General features: G+C 38.4%; 2 protein-coding genes across 2 annotated transcripts in view; both read left to right on the forward strand.

Annotated features, from left to right (window-relative positions):
• The window catches only part of rps6ka3b (ribosomal protein S6 kinase, polypeptide 3b), a 41,550-nt gene extending 38,252 nt beyond the window's left edge, over window positions 1–3,298 (forward strand). The window contains exon 22 of the mRNA XM_077509555.1: window positions 771–3,298. Coding sequence (XP_077365681.1) covers window positions 771–893 — 123 coding nt within the window. The 3' untranslated portion in view covers window positions 894–3,298. The remainder of the gene's footprint in view (window positions 1–770) is intronic.
• Window positions 3,299–4,150: 852 nt separating this feature from the next.
• eif1axb (eukaryotic translation initiation factor 1A X-linked b) overlaps window positions 4,151–22,520 on the forward strand; it is a 41,616-nt gene continuing 23,246 nt past the window's right edge. The window contains exons 1-2 of the mRNA XM_077509482.1: window positions 4,151–4,344; window positions 4,992–5,075. Of these exons, the coding sequence (XP_077365608.1) occupies window positions 4,329–4,344; window positions 4,992–5,075 (100 nt within the window). The 5' untranslated portion in view covers window positions 4,151–4,328. The remainder of the gene's footprint in view (window positions 4,345–4,991; window positions 5,076–22,520) is intronic.

Genomic DNA, 22,520 nt, shown 5'->3' on the forward strand with positions numbered 1-22,520 from the left:
AAATTCCGAATTGTCGTAAAGTGCAATAAGTCAGCACTTTCATAACTGTAAGAAAAATACTTTACTAATTCATGTGAACTGTAAATGTCAAGAAAACTTTAAAATACAAAAAAAACTCAGCCTTTAAAATTCTATTTTCTTATATATATTTATGGGAAAAATAAATATTAAAATAATTGTTTCATGGTTTTATGAATCGATATTAAGCTCAAAAATAAAAATTTATTCGATAACAATTATTAGATTTTTTTTTAAAGAAATGCCACTGCCAGCGCAGTAAAAATGAATCATTTGACGTCTATAGCCGCCTATGGCAGTGAATATGTTACAAAATACAGAATCACAAATACAAAGAATAAAGTATAATCATTTAAATTAAATTGTTAATTATTTTTTGTAATATTAATATTTATATACATTAAATATATTTATTGATCAAAAATAATAATAATTAATTAAATTAAATTAAATTATTATACAAAAGAACAAACGAGAAGACTTTCCTACCACAGTGGACCCTCGAATATTCATGGCTTGACAGCTTTTTCAGATTCCCCCCCAATTTTCTTTGTTTGGGTTTTTTGGTGCATCAAACCCCCGTTTTTCATGCAAGGTATATACATTAGAGGTTTATCTGTTTATTTATTTTTTTGTTTTTTTGTTTTTTTGTTTTTTTTGCCGAATAGTTTTGGTTTATGATGAAAAATTGTGGCCCCCTCCATCACTTTTTTTTGTCCATTACCGGACTAATTGAGTGGTTTGCATTCCAGGGAGCAATGGCGGCCACGTACTCGGCCCTGAACAGGAACGTGCCGCCGGTTCTGGAGCCGGTGGGCTGCTCCACTTTGGCGCAGCGGAGGGGTGTGAAGAAGCTGACTTCCACCGCTCTGTGACCAACCAAAAAAACCTCCCGTCAACTCTGACCTCTAGCTGACCTTGGGCAGACTACTGATGGAATCCAGGAAGCCCCAAAAAGAAGCCGCCGCCCTCCCACTCGCACACTCGACAGACTCTTCCTGATTGGACGGCCGGCGGAGTTCTTCCCGGGATTCAATTTGTGGATTTTTTTTTTTTGCTTTGGACAATCTGAACAGCAAGCGAGCACGCTGTACATAAAACGCCATCATCGCATTAGAAGTGTTTTGAGACGTAGAATGCTTTTTGTTTTTTTAACTTTTTTAAACGTTTAGGTACTAGTACGCCGTTTGTCCTCACAAATCAGACAATTCATTGCACTGGTTGTGGTTGATAGGGATGTAACGATATCCAAACATCACGATAAAATATGAAGCTCACGTTACGATAATTATCACACAATACGATAATTATCACATGATACTATAATTATCACATGATATAATTATCATACGATATGATCATTATCACACGATATGCTAATTATCACATGATACGATAATTATCACACAATACGATAATTATCACATGATACAATAATTATCAAGATATTGTGGGGAGGCTGGTGATAAAAAAAAAAAAAAAAAAGGTCACAATATGGGGGAAATAAAAATAAAATAAAAAAGGCACTTACTTCCAAATGCAATCACACATTGAGTTTGTCCACATATTGACTCGGTTCACAAGCATATTACGCTCACCTTTTAAACATAGAAGTGCCAAAACATGCCTTATGAAAATTAACCTGCACTAAAAAAACAAAAAAAAAACTAGCCACCAGAGGGTGCTAGAACTGCTCAAAGGGAAATCAACCTGACTTTTTGAACAGACGTACTCCTTTTAATATCGTGATATCACGATATTGCCGTTATTGTTACATCCCTACTGTTCTTATTTTTATTTTGTATTTTTACTGATGGTGCTACTGTTGGGTTGCTAGTAGCTAGCTCTTCACTGCCAGCCATTAAAAATGAATGTTTGGCAGTGAATGACATCTAAGCTAGGACAACTAAATCAGCAGTGAGGCAAAACTGTGACTCATGATTCTATAAGTTCACATCTAGTACCTCATTAATAGTACTATTAGTGCACATATGTCAACAAGTGCACAGTTTTGTCTCATCAGTAACATTTAGTTGACCAGCTACTCTGCAGAGATGTGATCCAGTATCCACTCATTTTAGATGCAGACATTTTACTACCTGAATTGCTGAATTGTCTTATTTGTGAGAGCAAGGCGTGTAGTAGTGCACAGACCTTAAGATACCTTTGGGAAAAAATGTTCAAGCGATTTTGCGTTATCCTTGTCGCTTGCTGACATGCGCCGCTTTGATTGCCATTCAGTGTTCCCAGCATTAGACGTCAATCGCTACTTTTACATTTGACTACATTTATATGATTCACTGTTTTTGTGCTCAGTCCAAAGCCGAGGATTGCTTGGTGGCAAGGCAAGGAACTATGTTGAATTTGAAATGCGATGAGGAGCTTCCCTTAGCCAAGTCATCTTGCGGCAACTGAGGGATTACAGTACTTCCTGTTTTTCTTTGTAAACAATATTGTCCTGGCGCCCTCTTGTGGCAGCAGTTATAGCCATTTTTGGCATCAATTACTCACGTATGTTTGCTGGGAACACCGTATAGCAAAGTTGGGCTCATCCCACTTTGAGGACGTCAACGATTTATGCAAGCAACAACAAGACAGTCATTGCCAGATGAAAAAAAAAAAAGTTCTTTGTCACCTGCGATTAAGCTTCCGTTTCAAAACAAAAACAAGCGTACTTCCTCACCCACACAAACGTATCGTCTGTGGACGGGAACTGTAAATAAAAAGAGCTCAGGTTTTTTCAGGAAAGCTGTTTTGAGCTTTTATTTCATATCCAGCATATGGACTTCATCTCCATATCAAGGATATGAAATACATGCTCAGATGGCTTTCCGTACATTCTGATGTTCAAACTGGTCTTTTTTTTTTTTTTTCTTTTTTTTTTTTCTGCATCCAACATCCATCCCAAGGTTTCCATGGCACCGGAAGCTGCTGCTTCATTTGCAAGACTCAAGGAACGTTAGCTACGTTAGCATGTAGCATGTAAAAAAAAAAAAAAAAAAAGTGGTTTGCGATTGATTTTTAGCAACCACTTTAATTAATCACGAATGTGTTTTGAAGGGGATTCTGTACTCGTAAAGCTTTGGGAACAAGGAATGTCTTCAAAACTTTTTTTTACATTTTCTTTTCTGTATTATTCTCATATTCTCCTGCTCTTCCTCAACCTGTCAGATTTGTTGAGCTTGGGTGCTGCAACACCACCTCTTATTTTTTGTTTTTGTTTTGTTTTATACCTGCAGGGAGACTTTCTATGAAAAATAAAATAAGAATAATATGCAAATGACCTTGTTGACTTGTCATTTATCATATTTCGAAGGATGGCGAATGCAATACTTGAAATTTTTTACATGAATAAATGATATCTCCTGTAACCGTTGAATGAAATTGTGACTAGTTCTCGGCACTAGAGGGCAGCAGCACAAAGATGTTCAATATGTATCGTATTACTGTAAATCCAGCCATTCATTTTCTGAAAGTCTTAACGTATTTTATTAATTAATTAATCATAAATATAAGGACATTTTTGCATTTTCAGGTAACGTTTTAATTAAGTGCTTACTTGTAGTTATTCATTTTCTAAAAAAAAAAAAAAATTATTCGTATTTTTTTTTCAATATAAATACAGTATACTGTATATGTTCTACAAACGCATTACCTGCTCGCACATTTAGCTGTGTGCATGTGTTATATGGTGGCCCATCTGTTCATTCTAAAAGTCGAATTATTTCTTTTTAGTAATGTATTTTATTTAATAATTAACTTGGTTGACACCGTTGTATTAATTCTGCTACAAAAGTTTATTAAAATAAAATGGAAAAATAACATTAATTGTACTAATAAAATATACGGTTTTACATATTTTATAAACAAATCTTAAGTGTCAAAGTAAGAAAGTTGGATTTACAGGATATTTATTTTTGTACACAATTGTTTAACTAAATTTAATGAGGAATAATGTAATGTAAACATTTTATATGTATATTTTACATTTGCCTCTTAAGAGGACATTTCAAAACTGCAGTTTTAACAAACTTTAGCCCTCTGTGAAAAGTGCTGTTTATATTTCTTTCCATCTTTGTAAGCGAAACTCTTGCAATAAAGTTTTTTGTTTTTTTCCCCTCTCAATTATCAATGCGCATGCGCACTCCTGGGGTTAGAGATTCATCGGCAATCGTGGTAGCAATTACCTTGTCGCTTCTGACTTCTATCAGTCCGCTTGAGGTGTAAAACGTCTTTGGTGACACTTGTCAACAAGTCAACCGTTCTGTTTCCATCCAGTCGGATTATCGTGACAGAGACGTTGAGGGAATATGCCCAAAAATAAAGGTGAGTGTTGGATTTGTTTCTCGGAGCGCGTCGCGGCGACACACACAAGACAAGTACTGGAAACGTGACAAGTTAGCCGCTAATGCTAGTTAGCTCCCCGGGTTACTGTAAAATGGTGTTGGTTTTGACGTTTTATCTCTTGTTTGATTCTGTCGAGGTAATGATCCGATTCGAAGAGAAAGTCTGAGGGTCGCCACAATGCTAACCTGGTTCAAAATTGTTATTCTTGTTGCCTTCGCGGCTAACGAGCTACTTTGGAGTTTCACCACACCCGCTTTGGCCTTCACGTCTCATTTTTACCTTTTTATTTTTGTTTGTTTTATTGAAGTTATGAATTGGTAATGTTTTATATCTTGTTGAGATTTTAGGCCGTGTTATGTTATGCTGGAGGTGTACTGAATAATCGTTATTTTAGTCAATAGTCTCGCGATGGCAAACGTACTTTTCTTTTTTTGTCTGACTTTTTATTAACTCGATAGTAAAATTTATAATCATTTGTGATGGATCAGTTGTCACAACCTTTTTATTTTATTTTTATTTTTTATTTTTTTATTTTTTTTTAATAGAGGTAGTCAGATACTGTTTTGAGAACTTCCTCGTCAAACTTGACTGTGACACAGCTAACTAACACCTGTTCTTCTTTCCAGGTAAGGGAGGAAAGAATCGGCGGCGTGGAAAGAATGAAAACGAGTCCGAGAAGAGAGAGTTGGTGTTCAAAGAGGACGGACAGGGTAAGTTCTTTGTAATAACATCGATAGTCACATGATTGTACATGCGGTAACAATGTGCCGCTGGTATCGAAACATTGCCACTATCGTGGCTAGATCACCCGTTGATCCCTTATTCGGTTTGTGTGCGAGATGGAGGTATTGCAGGGCAGATTTCGGGGATGTTTTTTGTGTGAAAATCCTCTCCAAAAACACCTTCAAATTGGAGCAAAAAATAATCTAATGTGATTCCTTTTCATCTTATCGCTATAACTCTTTTGTTTGATCTGCTAGTATGGGGGAAAAAAAAGTTTAAAAAAAATTCTGATATGTTCTTCCAAGCCAATGCGTTAAAATTACTGTAACATTTGAAAGGCACTTACTAGGGATGTAGCGATAAGCGCAATATAGTGATATTAAAACTGACACAATATCGTGGTCATGTTCACAATATTTAAAGGGATACCAGACTCATTGAGCCATTTTCAGCAGTAAAAAGTTAATATTTTGTCTATAATTAATGTGGTAACTTCATTATTTGTACTTTTATTTTGTTATTTTTATTTTTATTATATTATTTTTACAACCAATGGCTCAGTTTACTGACTCATGGCTCAGTTTACTGACCAAACCCAGAAAACAGGTGAGCCATGATTGGCCGCTACCTACTTTCTCAGCACAGGTGATGTCATCATCAGTCGACAGCAAGTAGAAAAATTACTTTTTAAAGCTATTAATTGTACGTGAAAAATAATGGTTATCAAATTCATTCTGAACGAAATATTAACTTTTCACTGCTGAAAATTGTTCAATGAGTCAAGTGTCCCTTTAAAATCAACACATCTGTTCATAAAGTCAGGTTGATTACCATTTGTGCAGTTGTAGCACCCTCTGGTGGCTAGTTTTTTAGTACAATTTAATATTCATAAGGGATATTTTGGCCCTTCTATGTTTAAAATCTACGCTAATTGTCAGATGAAGCGGAACGTAATATGATGTGTGAACCGAGTCAATATGTGGAGGAACTCGATGTGTGTGTGCATTAAAAAGTAAGTGCCTCAATATTGGAATAAGAGATTTTAGGTGGTTTATATGCATTGCTTTTATGCACAAAAGCACAATATCGTGCTTTTTTTTAAATTATTATTTTTTTATATACACAATATTGTCCTTTTATTTAACATCACCAACCTCCCCACAATATCGTGATATCGTATGGTGATGTTTGGAAATCGTTACATCCCATTCCCTAGCACGTAGCCAAAAAAAAGCTCAACTTAAATAGCACAAATTAAATAACAAAAAATAAACTATAACTAGAGCTGCGAGCAGCTATAAAGGGCCCTCGCAGCCCGGGCCACGTTGGGGTACTTGCACGTTGGGGAACTTGCACATTGGGGTACTGGCACATTGGAAGCAGAATTTCTTTGAAAATGGCATGATAAACATGTGGACTTTTTTTTTTTTTTTTGCCAGGTGTGATGAGTGTGTCAAGCTCAATGGGTTTTGGTGATTGTTAAGATCTGCAAAAATCAGCGTCTTTTTTTTATTTTTAGGCAATGAGTTGCTCTGATTGGTATTTTTCGTAAAAGTATATATACACACATCATCGCTCGTACTCATTGCACAATGTTGCTTTTATTGTCCATAGAGGCGATAAAAAAAATAAATAAAACTAAATAAAAAATACGTATGTTTGGATCGGTCTGATACCAGTGAACATATTGAGTGGTGGAAAGTAAAAGAATATTCATAAATGACTTAGTTATCACACTTACAATGAGTTTACAATTTTTGCAAAAATACCGTAAGTGAGGCATTTTTTTTATGCCTCAAGGACTAGGTGGCGCTGTATTTATAACTGAATTTTGTCATAGAGATACCTTCAGGCCTTGACTCTAAATATACATTTCAAATATGGGATTTTTTGGAGCATGTACCTGGGAGTTATTAAGCATAGCCTTCATTCACGATATTGCTTTTAATGTCCATAGAGGCTATCAAAAATACATAAAACTAAATAACAAAAATATGTATGTTTGGTTAGGTCTGATGCCAGTGAATATTTTGAGTGGTGGAAGGTAAAAGAATATTCCTAAATGACTTAGTTATCACACTTAGAATGAGTTTACATTTTTTGTACAAAATACCGTAAGTGGGGTATTTTTTTTTCATGCCTCAAGGGCTAGGTGGCGCTGCATATATAACTGCATGTTGTCATAGAGATACCTTCAGGCCTTGACGATAAACATACATGTCAAGTTTGGGATTTTTTGGAGCATGTATCGGGGAGTTATTAAGCATATCCTTTTTCAGTGCGAAACACAAATTTTGATGCCCCGCCCTCATCATATAGTATTTCCAAAAGTAAAGATTTTTCCGTCTGTTGTTGGCTCAGGTCTTGGCATCGTCCAGGTCAAGTCATAAGTCAGTCGGATAAAACGTGTAGGAGAAGTGGGCAAAAGTATGCCCTCTGAAAATGTGCAAAAATCGTAAAAAACGGGACATTCAAAAATTCGTAGCTCACTTCCTGTTCATTTTAGCAAATGGGTCCAAGAGACTTTTTTGTAGGTCTTTGGCTCCCTCATACACGTAAAAATTTTCGTAGATCTTGCTTAAACGTACAATCGGGGCTGCTTCGTTAAAAAATTCTAGGGGGCGCTATTGAGTCATTTTTGTAAAAATAGCACAATCAACAATAAAATATTGTTCATTTTACCAGGCCAGATGTGTGTGCCAAGTTTCATGAGTTTCTGCGCATGTTTAGACCCTCAAAACTGGCGTTGTTTTCTTGGCGAACAGTGCTTAGCCACGCCCACAGCGATTCGCGAAAACTCACAAACTTCGTGTTGTGACATCATGAAGGCCGAAACCCTCATCTGAGCAAATATGAGGTTGGTCCAGTTAACGTGTTTGGAGAAAAAATTTACAAGAAAATTCGTAAGAAAAAAAATTGCCACTAGGTGGCGCTATCAGTAAGATGAAATATAAGTTCGAAGATGTCTTTAGGGCTGGACTCTCATCAAATGTGTGAAATTTTGAGAAGATAGGATCATCTCGGTCAAGTTCATGCAGCTTTTATTGTCACGAAAAATCTTCAGACTTTGCGGCACCGTAGCGGCCACGCCCTTTGGCGAAAAGTTACAATATTCGGTGTTGGCCATGATCAACATCTTAAGGCTTTTCTGACCAACTTTCAACTGGATCCCTTCAACGAGCTCAGCGCAGTAGCTAAAAACGTAAAGTATGACATTTATTGTCACCACTAGGTGGCGCTATATGTATAACTGAATTTTATCATATAGATGTTTTCAGGCCGTGACTATTACGTTGCCTGAGAAGTTTGAGATTTTTTGGAGCTTGAACATGGGAGTTATCACACTTAGAATGAGTTGACATTTTTTGTACAAAATACCGTATGTGGGGTATTTTTTTTTCACGCCTGAAGGGCTAGGTGGCGCTGCATATATAACTGAATTTTGTCATAGAGATACCTTCAGGCTTTGACTATAAACATACATGTCAAGTTTGGGATTTTTTGGAGCATGTACCGGGGAGTTATTAAGCATATCCTTTTTCAGTGCGAAACACAAAATTTGATGCCCCGCCCTCATCATATAGTATTTCCAAAAGTCAAGATTTTTCTGCCTGTAGTTGGCTCAGGTCTTGACATGGTCCAGGTCAAGTCTAAAGTCAGTCGGATGAAATGTGTAGGAGAAGTGGGCAAAAGTATGCCCCCTGAAAATATGCAAAAATCGTCAAAAATGGGACATTCAAAAATTCATAGCTCACTTCCTGTTCATTTTAGCACATGGGTCCAAGAGACTTTTTTGTAGGTCTTGGACTCCCTCATACACCTAAAAATTTTCGTAGATCTTGCTTAAACGTACAATCGGGGCTGCTTCGTTAAAAATTTCTAGGGGGCGCTATTGAGTCATTTTTGTAAAAATAGGACAATACATGATAAAATATTGCTCATTTTGCCAGGCCAGATGTGTGTGCCAAGTTTCATGAGTTTCTGCGCATGTTTAGACCATCAAAACTAGCGTTGTTTTCTTGGCGAACAGTGCTTAGCCACGCCCACAGCGATTCGCGAAAACTCACAAACTTCGTGTTGTGACATCATGAAGGCCGAAACCCCACTCTGAGCAAATATGAGGTTGGTCCAGTTAACGTGTTTGGAGAAAAATGTACAAGAAAATTCGTAAGAAAAAAAATTGCCACTAGGTGGTGCTATCAGTTAGATGAAATGTAAGTTAGTAGATGTCTTTAGAGCTGGACTCTCATCAAATGTGTGAAATTTTGAGAAGATAGGATCATCTCGGTCAAGTTAATGCAGCTTTTATTGTCACGAAAAATCTTCAGACTTTGCGTCACCGTAGCGGCCACGCCCTTTGGCGAAAAGTTACAATATTCGGTGTGGGGCATCATCAACATCTTAAGGCTTTTCTGACCAAATTTCAACTGGATCCCTTCAACGAGCTCAGCACAGTAGCTAAAAACGTAAAGTATGACATTTATTGTAACCACTAGGTGGCGCTATATGTATAACTGAATTTTGTCATATAGATGTTTTCAGGCCGTGACTATTACGTTGCCTGAGAAGTTTGAGATTTTTTGGAGCTTGTACATGGGAGTTATTCAGCATTTGCTCTTTCTGGACAAATGAAATTTTAAAGGCAATATTTGATGCCCCGCCCCCGTCATATAGTATTTCGAAAAGGCAAGATTTTTTCCCCAGTTGTTCTCTCAGGTCTTGAGATGATAAATGCCAAGTTTGAAGTCAATTGGATGAAAAATGTTTGCAAAGGGGAAAAAAGCATGACCACAGTGAATGTGCCAAAATAGGCCAAAATTGGACATTAAAAAATTCATAGCTCACTTCCTGTACATTTTAGCTACATGGTCCCAATAGACTTTTTTGTGCGTCTCGGGGTGCTACACGTGCCTGCCAATTTTCGTTGCTCTAGCTCAAACGTGCCGGGCTTGGTTTTTATTTTTCTATGCTAGGGGGCGCTATAGAGTCGCGTTGTTATGACGACTTCATAATATCAAATTTTTCGCCGGGCCTGAGGAGTGTGCAAAGTTTGGTGAGTTTTCGTAAATGTTTAGGTACCCAAAATCGTGATCGTTTACGGAGAAGAAGAAGAAGAAGAAGAAGAATAATAATAATAATAATAATCCGATCGAAAAACAATAGGGACCTCGCAGCGGTAGCTGCTCGGGCCCTAATAATAATAATAATAATAATAATAATAATAATAATAATAATAATTTTTACAAAAACAATAGGGACCTCGCAGCGGTCGCTGCTCGGGCCCTAATAATAATCCGATCGAAAAACAATAGGGACCTCGCAGCGGTAGCTGCTCGGGCCCTAACTAGAGCTGCGAGCAGCTATAAAGGGCCCTCGCAGCCCGGGCCACGTTGGGGTCCTTGCACGTTGGGGTACTTGCACGTTGGGGTACTGGCACGTTGGGGTACTGGCATATTGGAAGCAAAATTTCTTTGAAAATGGCATAATAAACGTTTACATGTAGAATATATTTTTTGCCAGTGTCTGTCAAGCTCAACGGATTTTGGTGATTGTTAAGACCTGCAAAAATCAGCGTCCTTATTTATTTTTAGGCAATGAGTTGCCCTGATTGGTATTTTTTTGTAAAAGTGTATATACACATCATCGCTCGTTGTACTCATTGCACAATGTTTACTTTTATTGTCCAAAGGGGCAATCAAAAATGAATAAAACAAAATGGAAACGTACATACGTTTGGATCGGTGTGAAGCCAGTGAACAATTTGAGTGGTGGAAACTAAAAGAATATTAATAAATGACTTAGTTATCACACTTAGAATGAGTGTACATTTTTTGTACAAAATACCGTATGTGGGGTATTTTTTTAATTTTTTTTATATAAGCCTCAACGGCTAGGTGGCGCTGTATTTATAACTGAATGTTGTCATAGAGATACCTTCAGGCCTTGATTATAAGCATACATGTCAAGTGTGGGATTTTTTTTGGAGCATGTACCGTGGAGTTATTAAGCATATCCTTCATTCACGATATTGCTTTTAATGTCCATAGAGGCTATCAAAAATAAATAAAAAAATATATATGTTTGGATAAGTCTGATGCCAGTGAACATTTTGAGTGGTGGAAACTAAAAGAATATTCATAAAAAACTTCGTTATCACAATTAGAATGAGTTTACATTTTTTGTACAAAATACCGTATGTGGGGTATTTTTTTTTCATGCCTCAAGGGCTAGGTGGCGCTGCATATATAACTGAATGTTGTCATAGAGATAACTTCAGGCCTTGACGATAAACATACATGTCAAGTTTGGGATTTTTTGGAGCATGTACCGGGGAGTTATCAAGCATATCCTTTTTCATTGCGAAACACAAATTTTGATGCCCCGCCCTCATCATATAGTATTTCGAAAAGTCAAAATTTTTCCCCCTGTCGTTGGCTCAGGTCTTGACATGGTCCAGGCCAAGTCTTAACTCAGTCGGATGAAACCTGTAGGAGAAGTGGGCAAAAGTCTGCCCCCTGTGAATATGCAAAAATCGTCAAAAATGGGACATTCAAAAATTCGTAGCTCACTTCCTGTTCATTTTAGCATATGGGTACAAGAGACTTTTTTGTAGGACTTGGGCTCCCTCATACACCTAAAAATATTCGTCGTTCTTGCTTAAACGTACAACCGGGGCTGCTTTGTTAAAAACTTCTAGGGGGCGCTATTGAGTAATTTTTGTAAAAATAGCACAATCAACAATAAAATATTGCTCATTTTACCAGGCCAGATGTGTGTGCCAAGTTTCAGGAGTTTCTGTGCATGTTTAGACCCTCGAAACTGGCGTTGTTTTCTTGGCGAACAGCGCTTAGCCACGCCTACAGCAATTCGCGAAAACTCACAAACTTCGTGTTGTGACATCATGAAGGCCGAAACCCTCATCTGAGCAATTATGAGGTAGGTCCAGTTAACGTGTTTGGAGAAAAACGTAGAAGAAAATTCGTAAGAAAAAAAATTGCCACTAGGTGGCGCTATCAGTTAGATGAAATATAAGTCAGTAGATGTCTTTAGGGCTGGACTCTCATCAAATGTGTGAAATTTTGAGAAGATAGGATCATCTCGGTCAAGTTAATGCAGCTTTTATTTTCACGAAAAATCTTCAGACTTTGCGTCACCGTAGCGGCCACGCCCTTTGGCGAAAAGTTACAATATTCGGTGTGGGGCATGATCAACATCTTAAGGCTTTTCTGACCAATTTTCAAATGGATCCCTTCAACAAGCTCAGAACAGTAGCTAAAAACGTAAAGTATGACATTTATTGTAACCACTAGGTGGCGCTATATGTATCACTGAATTTTATCATATAGATGTTTTCAGGCCGTGACTATTACGTTGCCTGAGAAGTTTGAGATTTTTTGGAGCTTGAACATGCGAGTTATTAAGCATTTGCTCTTTCTGGACAAATGAAATTTTAAAGGCAATATTTGATGCCCCGCCCCCGTCATATAGTATTTCAAAAAGGCAAGATGTTTTGCCCAGTTGTTCTCTCAGGTCTTGAGATGATAAATGCCAAGTTTGAAGTCAATTGGATGAAAAATGTTTGCAAAGGGGGAAAAAGCATGACCACAGTGAATGTGCCAAAATAGGCCAAAATTGGACATTAAAAAATTCATAGCTCACTTCCTGTACATTTTAGCTACATGGTCCCAATAGACTTTTTTTGTGCGTCTCGGGGTGCTACACGTGCCTGCCAATTTTTGTTGCTCTAGCTCAAACGTGCAGGGCTTGGTTTTTATTTTTCTACGCTAGGGGGCGCTATCGAGTCGCATTGTTATGACGACTTAATAATATCAAATTTTTCGCCGGGCCTGAGGAGTGTGCAAAGTTCGGTGAGTTTTCGTGAATGTTTAGGTACCCAAAATCGCGATCGTTTGCGGAGAATAAAGAAGAAGAAGAAGAAGAAGAAGAAGAATAACTAGAGCTGCGAGCAGCTATAAAGGGCCCTCGCAGCCCGGGCCACGTTGGGGTCCTTGCACGTTGGGGTACTTGCACGTTGGGGTACTGGCACGTTGGGGTACTGGCATATTGGAAGCAAAATTTCTTTGAAAATGGCATAATAAGCGTTTACATGTAGAATATTTTTTTGCCAGTGTGTGTGTCAAGCTCAACGGGTTTTGGTGATTGTTAAGACCTGCAAAAATCAGCGTCCTTTTTTATTTTTAGGCAATGAGTTGCCCTGATTGGTATTTTTTTGTAAAAGTGTATATACACATCATCGCTCGTTGTACTCATTGCACAATGTTACTTTTATTGTCCAAAGGGGCAATCAAAAATGAATAAAACAAAATGGAAACGTACATACGTTTGGATCGGTGTGAAGCCAGTGAACAATTTGAGTGGTGGAAACTAAAAGAATATTCATAAATGACTTAGTTATCACACTTAGAATGAGTGTACATTTTTTGTACAAAATACCGTATGTGGGGTATTTTTTATTTTTTTTTATATAAGCCTCAAGGGCTAGGTGGCGCTGTATTTATAACTGAATGTTGTCATAGAGATACCTTCAGGCCTTGATTATAAGCATACATGTCAAGTGTGGGATTTTTTTTTGGAGCATGTACCGTGGAGTTATTAAGCATATCCTTCATTCACGATATTGCTTTTAATGTCCATAGAGGCTATCAAAAATAAATAAAAATATATATATGTTTGGATAAGTCTGATGCCAGTGAACATTTTGAGTGGTGGAAACTAAAAAAATATTCATAAATGACTTAGTTATCACACTTAGAATGAGTGTACATTTTTTGTACAAAATACCGTATGTGGGGTATTTTTTTTTCATGCCTCAAGGGCTAGGTGGCGCTGCATATATAACTGAATGTTGTCATAGAGATAACTTCAGGCCTTGACGATAAACATACATGTCAAGTTTGGGATTTTTTGGAGCATGTACCGGGGAGTTATCAAGCATATCCTTTTTCATTGTGAAACACAAATTTTGATGCCCCGCCCTCATCATATAGTATTTCGAAAAGTCAAAATTTTTCCCCCTGTCGTTGGCTCAGGTCTTGACATGGTCCAGGCCAAGTCTTAACTCAGTCGGATGAAACGTGTAGGAGAAGTGGGCAAAAGTCTTCCCCCTGTGAATGTGCAAAAATCGTCAAAAATGGGACATTCAAAAATTCGTAGCTCACTTCCTGTTCATTTTAGCATATGGGTACAAGAGACGTTTTTGTAGGTCTTGGGCTCCCTCATACACCTAAAAATATTCGGCGTTTTTGCTTAAACGTACAACCGGGGCTGCTTCGTTAAAAATTTCGAGGGGGCGCTATTGAGTCATTTTTGTAAAAATAGCACAATCAACAATAAAATATTGCTCATTTTACCAGGCCAGATGTGTGTTCCAAGTTTCAGGAGTTTCTGTACATGTTTAGACCCTCAAAACTGGCGTTGTTTTCTTGGCGAACAGCGCTTAGCCACGCCTACAGCAATTCGCGAAAACTCACAAACTTCGTGTTGTGACATCATGAAGGCCGAAACCCTCATCTGAGCAAATATGAGGTAGGTCCAGTTAACGTGTTTGGAGAAAAACGTAGAAGAAAATTCGTAAGAAAAAAAATTGCCACTAGGTGGCGCTATCAGTTAGATGAAATATAAGTCAGTAGATGTCTTTAGGGCTGGACTCTCATCAAATGTGTGAAATTTTGAGAAGATAGGATCATCTCGGTCAAGTTAATGCAGCTTTTATTTTCACGAAAAATCTTCAGACTTTGCGTCACCGTAGCGGCCACGCCCTTTGGCGAAAAGTTACAATATTCGGTGTGGGGCATGATCAACATCTTAAGGCTTTTCTGACCAATTTTCAAATGGATCCCTTCAACAAGCTCAGCACAGTAGCTAAAAACGTAAAGTATGACATTTATTGTAACCACTAGGTGGCGCTATATGTATAACTGAATTTTATCATATAGATGTTTTCAGGCCGTGACTATTACGTTGCCTGAGAAGTTTGAGATTTTTTGGAGCTTGAACATGGGAGTTATTAAGCATTTGCTCTTTCTGGACAAATGAAATTTTAAAGGCAATATTTGATGCCCCGCCCCCGTCATATAGTATTTCAAAAAGGCAAGATGTTTTGCCCAGTTGTTCTCTCAGGTCTTGAGATGATAAATGCCAAGTTTGAAGTCAATTGGATGAAAAATGTTTGCAAAGGGGGAAAAAGCATGACCACAGTGAATGTGCCAAAATAGGCCAAAATTGTACATAAAAAAATTCATAGCTCACTTCCTGTACATTTTAGCTACATGGTCCCAATAGACTTTTTTGTGCGTCTCGGGGTGCTACACGTGCCTGCCAAATTTTGTTGCTCTAGCTCAAACGTGCCGGGCTTGGTTTTTATTTTTCTACGCTAGGGGGCGCTATCGAGTCGCATTTTTATGATGACTTAATAATATCAAATTTTTCGCCGGGCCTGAGGAGTGTGCAAAGTTCGGTGAGTTTTCGTGAATGTTTAGGTACCCAAAATCGCGATTGTTTGCGGAGAATAAAGAAGAAGAAGAAGAAGAATAATAATAACTAGAGCTGCGAGCAGCTATAAAGGGCCCTCGCAGCCCGGGCCACGTTGGGGTACTTGCACGTTGGGGTACTTGCACGTTGGGGTACTGGCACGTTGGGGTACTGGCAAGTTTAGGTACGGCACATTGGAAGCAGAATTTCTTTGAAAATGGCATGATAAACCTTGACATGTGGATTTTTTTTTTTTTTGTAAAAATACCGTTAAGTTGGTGTATTTTTTTTTATGCCTCTAGGGCTAGGTGGCGCTGTATATATAATGGAATGTTGTCATAGGGATACCTTCAAGCCTTGACTCTAAACATACATGTCAAGTGTGGGATTTTTTTGGAGCATGTACCGTGGAGTTATTAAGCATATCCTTCATTCACGATATTGCTTTTAATGTCCATTAGAGGCTATCAAAAATAAATAAAAAAGTACATGTTTGGATAAGTCTAATGCCAGTGAACATTTTGAGTGGTGGAAAGTAAAAGAATATTCATAAATGACTTAGTTATCACACTTAGAATGAGTTTACATTTTTTGTACAAAATACCGTATGTGGGGTATTTTTTTGTTTTGCCTCAAGGGCGAGGTGGCGCTGCATATATAACTGAATGTTGTCATAGAGATACCTTCAGGCCTTGACGATAAACATACATGTCAAGTTTGGGATTTTTTGGAGCATGTATCGGGGAGTTATTAAGCATATCCTTTTTCAGTGCGAAACACAAATTTTGATGCCCCGCGCTCATCATATAGTATTTCCAAAAGTCAAGATTTTTCCGTCTGTTGTTGGCTCAGGTCTTGACATGGTCCAGGTCAAGTCATAAGTCAGTCGGATAAAACATGTAGGAGAAGTGGGCAAAAGTATGCCCCCTGAAAATGTGCAAAAATCGTCAAAAATGGGACATTCAAAAATTCGTACCTCACTTCCTGTTCATTTTAGCATATGGGTCCAAGAGACTTTTTTGTAGGTCTTTGGCTCCCTCATACACGTAAAAATTTTCGTAGATCTTGCTTAAACGTAGAATCGGGGCTGCTTCGTTAAAAATTTCTAGGGGGCGCTATTGAGTCATTTTTGTAAAAATAGTACAATCAACAATAAAATATTGTTCATTTTACCAGGCCAGATGTGTGTGCCAAGTTTCATGAGTTTCTGCGCATGTTTAGACCCTCAAAACTGGCGTTGTTTTCTTGGCGAACAGTGCTTAGCCACGCCCACAGCGATTCGCGAAAACTCACAAACTTCGTGTTGTGACATCATGAAGGCCGAAACCCTCATCTGAGCAAATATGAGGTTGGTCCAGTTAACGTGTTTGGAGAAAAATGTACAAGAAAATTCGTAAGAAAAAAAATTGCCACTAGGTGGCGCTATCAGTAAGATGAAATATAAGTTCGTAGATGTCTTAAGGGCTGGACTCTCATCAAATGTGTGAAATTTTGAGAAGATAGGATCATCTCGGTCAAGTTCATGCAGCTTTTATTGTCACGAAAAATTTTCGGACTTTGCGTCACCGTAGCGGCCACGCCCTTTGGCGAAAAGTTACAATATTCGGTGTGGGGCATGATCAACATCTTAAGGCTTTTCTGACCAATTTTCAACTGGATCCCTTCAACGAGCTCGGCACAGTAGCTAAAAACGTAAAGTATGACATTTATTGTTACCACTAGGTGGCGCTATATGTATAACTGAATTTTATCATATAGATGCTTTCAGGCCGTGACTATTACGTTGCCTGAGAAGTTTGAGATTTTTTGGAGCTTGAACATGGGAGTTATCACACTTAGAATGAGTTGACATTTTTTGTACAAAATACCGTATGTGGGGTATTTTTTTTTCACGCCTGAAGGGCTAGGTGGCGCTGCATATATAACTGAATTTTGTCATAGAGATACCTTCAGGCTTTGACTATAAACATACATGTCAAGTTTGGGATTTTTTGGAGCAGGTACCGGGGAGTTATTAAGCATATCCTTTTTCAGTGCGAAACACAAAATTTGATGCCCCGCCCTCATCATATAGTATTTCCAAAAGTCAAGATTTTTCTGCCTGTAGTTGGCTCAGGTCTTGACATGGTCCAGGTCAAGTCTAAAGTCAGTCGGATGAAATGTGTAGGAGAAGTGGGCAAAAGTATGCCCCCTGAAAATGTGCAAAAATCGTCAAAAATGGGACATTCAAAAATTCATAGCTCACTTCCTGTTCATTTTAGCACATGGGTCCAAGAGACTTTTTTGTAGGTCTTGGACTCCCTCATACACCTAAAAATTTTCGTAGATCTTGCTTAAACGTACAATCGGGGCTGCTTCGTTAAAGATTTCTAGGGGGCGCTATTGAGTCATTTTTGTAAAAATAGGACAATACATGATAAAATATTGCTCATTTTGCCAGGCCAGATGTGTGTGCCAAGTTTCATGAGTTTCTGCGCATGTTTAGACCATCAAAACTAGCGTTGTTTTCTTGGCGAACAGTGCTTAGCCACGCCCACAGCGATTCGCGAAAACTCACAAACTTCGTGTTGTGACATCATGAAGGCCGAAACCCCCATCTGAGCAAATATGAGGTTGGTCCAGTTAACGTGTTTGGAGAAAAATGTACAAGAAAATTCGTAAGAAAAAAAATTGCCACTAGGTGGCGCTATCAGTTAGATGAAATATAAGTTCGTAGATGTATTTAGGGCTGGACTCTCATCAAATGTGTGAAATTTTGAGAAGATAGGATCATCTCGGTCAAGTTCATGCAGCTTTTATTGTCACGAAAAATCTTCAGACTTTGCGTCACCGTAGCGGCCACGCCCTTTGGCGAAAAGTTACAATATTCGGTGTGGGGCATCATCAACATCTTAAGGCTTTTCTGACCAATTTTCAACTGGATCCCTTCAACGAGCTCGGCACAGTAGCTAAAAACGTAAAGTATGACATTTATTGTTACCACTAGGTGGCGCTATATGTATAACTGAATTTTATCATATAGATGCTTTCAGGCCGTGACTATTACGTTGCCTGAGAAGTTTGAGATTTTTTGGAGCTTGAACATGGGAGTTATCACACTTAGAATGAGTTGACATTTTTTGTACAAAATACCGTATGTGGGGTATTTTTTTTTCACGCCTGAAGGGCTAGGTGGCGCTGCATATATAACTGAATTTTGTCATAGAGATACCTTCAGGCTTTGACTATAAACATACATGTCAAGTTTGGGATTTTTTGGAGCATGTACCGGGGAGTTATTAAGCATATCCTTTTTCAGTGCGAAACACAAAATTTGATGCCCCGCCCTCATCATATAGTATTTCCAAAAGTCAAGATTTTTCTGCCTGTAGTTGGCTCAGGTCTTGACATGGTCCAGGTCAAGTCTAAAGTCAGTCGGATGAAATGTGTAGGAGAAGTGGGCAAAAGTATGCCCCCTGAAAATGTGCAAAAATCGTCAAAAATGGGACATTCAAAAATTCATAGCTCACTTCCTGTTCATTTTAGCACATGGGTCCAAGAGACTTTTTTGTAGGTCTTGGACTCCCTCATACACCTAAAAATTTTCGTAGATCTTGCTTAAACGTACAATCGGGGCTGCTTCGTTAAAGATTTCTAGGGGGCGCTATTGAGTCATTTTTGTAAAAATAGGACAATACATGATAAAATATTGCTCATTTTGCCAGGCCAGATGTGTGTGCCAAGTTTCATGAGTTTCTGCGCATGTTTAGACTATCAAAACTAGCGTTGTTTTCTTGGCGAACAGTGCTTAGCCACGCCCACAGCGATTCGCGAAAACTCACAAACTTTGTGTTGTGACATCATGAAGGCCGAAACCCCCATCTGAGCAAATATGAGGTTGGTCCAGTTAACGTGTTTGGAGAAAAATGTACAAGAAAATTCGTAAGAAAAAAAATTGCCACTAGGTGGCGCTATCAGTTAGATGAAATATAAGTTCGTAGATGTATTTAGGGCTGGACTCTCATCAAATGTGTGAAATTTTGAGAAGATAGGATCATCTCGGTCAAGTTCATGCAGCTTTTATTGTCACGAAAAATCTTCAGACTTTGCGTCACCGTAGCGGCCACGCCCTTTGGCGAAAAGTTACAATATTCGGTGTGGGGCATCATCAACATCTTAAGGCTTTTCTGACCAATTTTCAACTGGATCCCTTCAACGAGCTCAGCACAGTAGCTAAAAACGTAAAGTATGACATTTATTGTAACCACTAGGTGGCGCTATATGTATAACTGAATTTTTTCATATAGGTGTTTTCAGGCCGTGACTATTACGTTGCCTGAGAAGTTTGAGATTTTTTGGAGCTTGTACATGGGAGTTATTCAGCATTTGCTCTTTCTGGACAAATGAAATTTTAAAGGCAATATTTGATGCCCCGCCCCCGTCATATAGTATTTCGAAAACGCAAGATTTTTTGCCTAGTTTTTCTCTTAAGTCTTGAGATGATAAATGCCAAGTTTAAAGTCAATGGGATGAAAAATGTTTGCATAGGGGGAAAAAGCATGACCACAGTGAATGTGCCAAAATAGGCCAAAATTGGACATTAAAAAATTCATAGCTCACTTCCTGTACATTTTAGGAAATGGCTTCCACTGACTTTTTTGTGCGTCTCGTAGTGCTACACGTGCCTGCCAATTTTCGTAGCTCTAGCTCAAACGGGCCGGGATTGGTTTTTATTTTTCTACGCTAGGTGGCGCTATAGAGTCGCGTTGTTATGACAACTACATAATATCAAATTTTTCGCCGGGCCCGAAGAGACTGCAAAGTTTGGTGAGTTTTCGTAAATGTTTAGGCCCTCAAAAATGCGATCGTTTACGGAGAAGAAGAAGAAGAAGAATAATAATAATTCTTACAAAAACAAGAGGGACCTCGCAGCGGTCGCTGCTCGGGCCCTAACTAGAGCTGCGAGCAGCTATAAAGGGCCCTCGCAGCCCGGGCCACGTTGGGGTCCTTGCACGTTGGGGTACTTGCACGTTGGGGTACTGGCACGTTGGGGTACTGGCATATTGGAAGCAAAATTTCTTTGAAAATGGCATAATAAACGTTTACATGTAGAATATTTTTTTTGCCAGTGTCTGTCAAGCTCAACGGATTTTGGTGATTGTTAAGACCTGCAAAAATCAGCGTTCTTATTTATTTTTAGGCAATGAGTTGCCCTGATTGGTATTTTTTTGTAAAAGTGTATATACACATCATCGCTCGTTGTACTCATTGCACAATGTTTACTTTTATTGTCCAAAGGGGCAATCAAAAATGAATAAAACAAAATGGAAACGTACATACGTTTGGATCGTGTGAAGCCAGTGAACAATTTGAGTGGTGGAAACTAAAAGAATATTCATAAATGACTTAGTTATCACACTTAGAATGAGTGTACATTTTTTGTACAAAATACCGTATGTGGGGTATTTTTTAAATTTTTTTATATAAGCCTCAACGGCTAGGTGGCGCTGTATTTATAACTGAATGTTGTCATAGAGATACCTTCAGGCCTTGATTATAAGCATACATGTCAAGTGTGGGATTTTTTTTGGAGCATGTACCGTGGAGTTATTAAGCATATCCTTCATTCACGATATTGCTTTTAATGTCCATAGAGGCTATCAAAAATAAATAAAAATATATATATGTTTGGATAAGTCTGATGCCAGTGAACATTTTGAGTGGTGGAAACTAAAAGAATATTCATAAATGACTTCGTTATCACACTTAGAATGAGTGTACATTTTTTGTACAAAATACCGTATGTGGGGTATTTTTTTTTCCATGCCTCAAGGGCTAGGTGGCGCTGCATATATAACTGAATGTTGTCATAGAGATAACTTCAGGCCTTGACGATAAACATACATGTCAAGTTTGGGATTTTTTGGAGCATGTACCGGGGAGTTATCAAGCATATCCTTTTTCATTGCGAAACACAAATTTTGATGCCCCGCCTTCATCATATAGTATTTCGAAAGGTCAAGATTTTTCCCCCTGTCGTTGGCTCAGGTCTTGACATGGACCAGGTCAAGTCTTAACTCAGTCAGATGAAACGTGTAGGAGAAGTGGGCAAAAGTCTGCCCCCTGTGAATGTGCAAAAATTGTCAAAAATGGGACATTCAAAAATTCGTAGCTCATTTCCTGTTCATTTTAGCATAAGGGTCCGAGAGACTTTTTTGTAGGTCTTGGGCTCCCTCATACACCTAAAAATATTCGTCGTTCTTGCTTAAACGTACAACCGGGGCTGCTTCGTTAAAAATTTCGAGGGGGCGCTATTGAGTCATTTTTGTAAAAATAGCACAATCAACAATAAAATATTGCTCATTTTACCAGGCCAGATGTGTGTGCCAAGTTTCAGGAGTTTCTGTGCATGTTTAGACCCTCAAAACTGGCGTTGTTTTCTTGGCGAACAGCGCTTAGCCACACCCACAGCAATTCGCGAAAACTCACAAACTTCGTGTTGTGACATCATGAAGGCCGAAACCCTCATCTGAGCAAATATGAGGTAGGTCCAGTTAACGTGTTTGGAGAAAAACGTAGAAGAAAATTCGTAAGAAAAAAAATTGCCACTAGGTGGCGCTATCAGTTAGATGAAATATAAGTCAGTAGATGTCTTTAGGGCTGGACTCTCATCAAATGTGTGAAATTTTGAGAAGATAGGATCATCTCGGTCAAGTTAATGCAGCTTTTATTTTCACGAAAGATCTTCAGACTTTGCGTCACCGTAGCGGCCACGCCCTTTGGCGAAAAGTTACAATATTCGGTGTGGGGCATGATCAACATCTTAAGGCTTTTCTGACCAATTTTCAAATGGATCCCTTCAACGAGCTCAGCACAGTAGCTAAAAACGTAAAGTATGACATTTATTGTTACCACTAGGTGGCGCTATATGTATAACTGAATTTTATCATATAGATGTTTTC

Source organism: Festucalex cinctus, chromosome 20 (genome assembly GCF_051991245.1).
Source record: "Festucalex cinctus isolate MCC-2025b chromosome 20, RoL_Fcin_1.0, whole genome shotgun sequence".
In the NCBI taxonomy this organism is placed as follows: domain Eukaryota; kingdom Metazoa; phylum Chordata; class Actinopteri; order Syngnathiformes; family Syngnathidae; genus Festucalex; species Festucalex cinctus.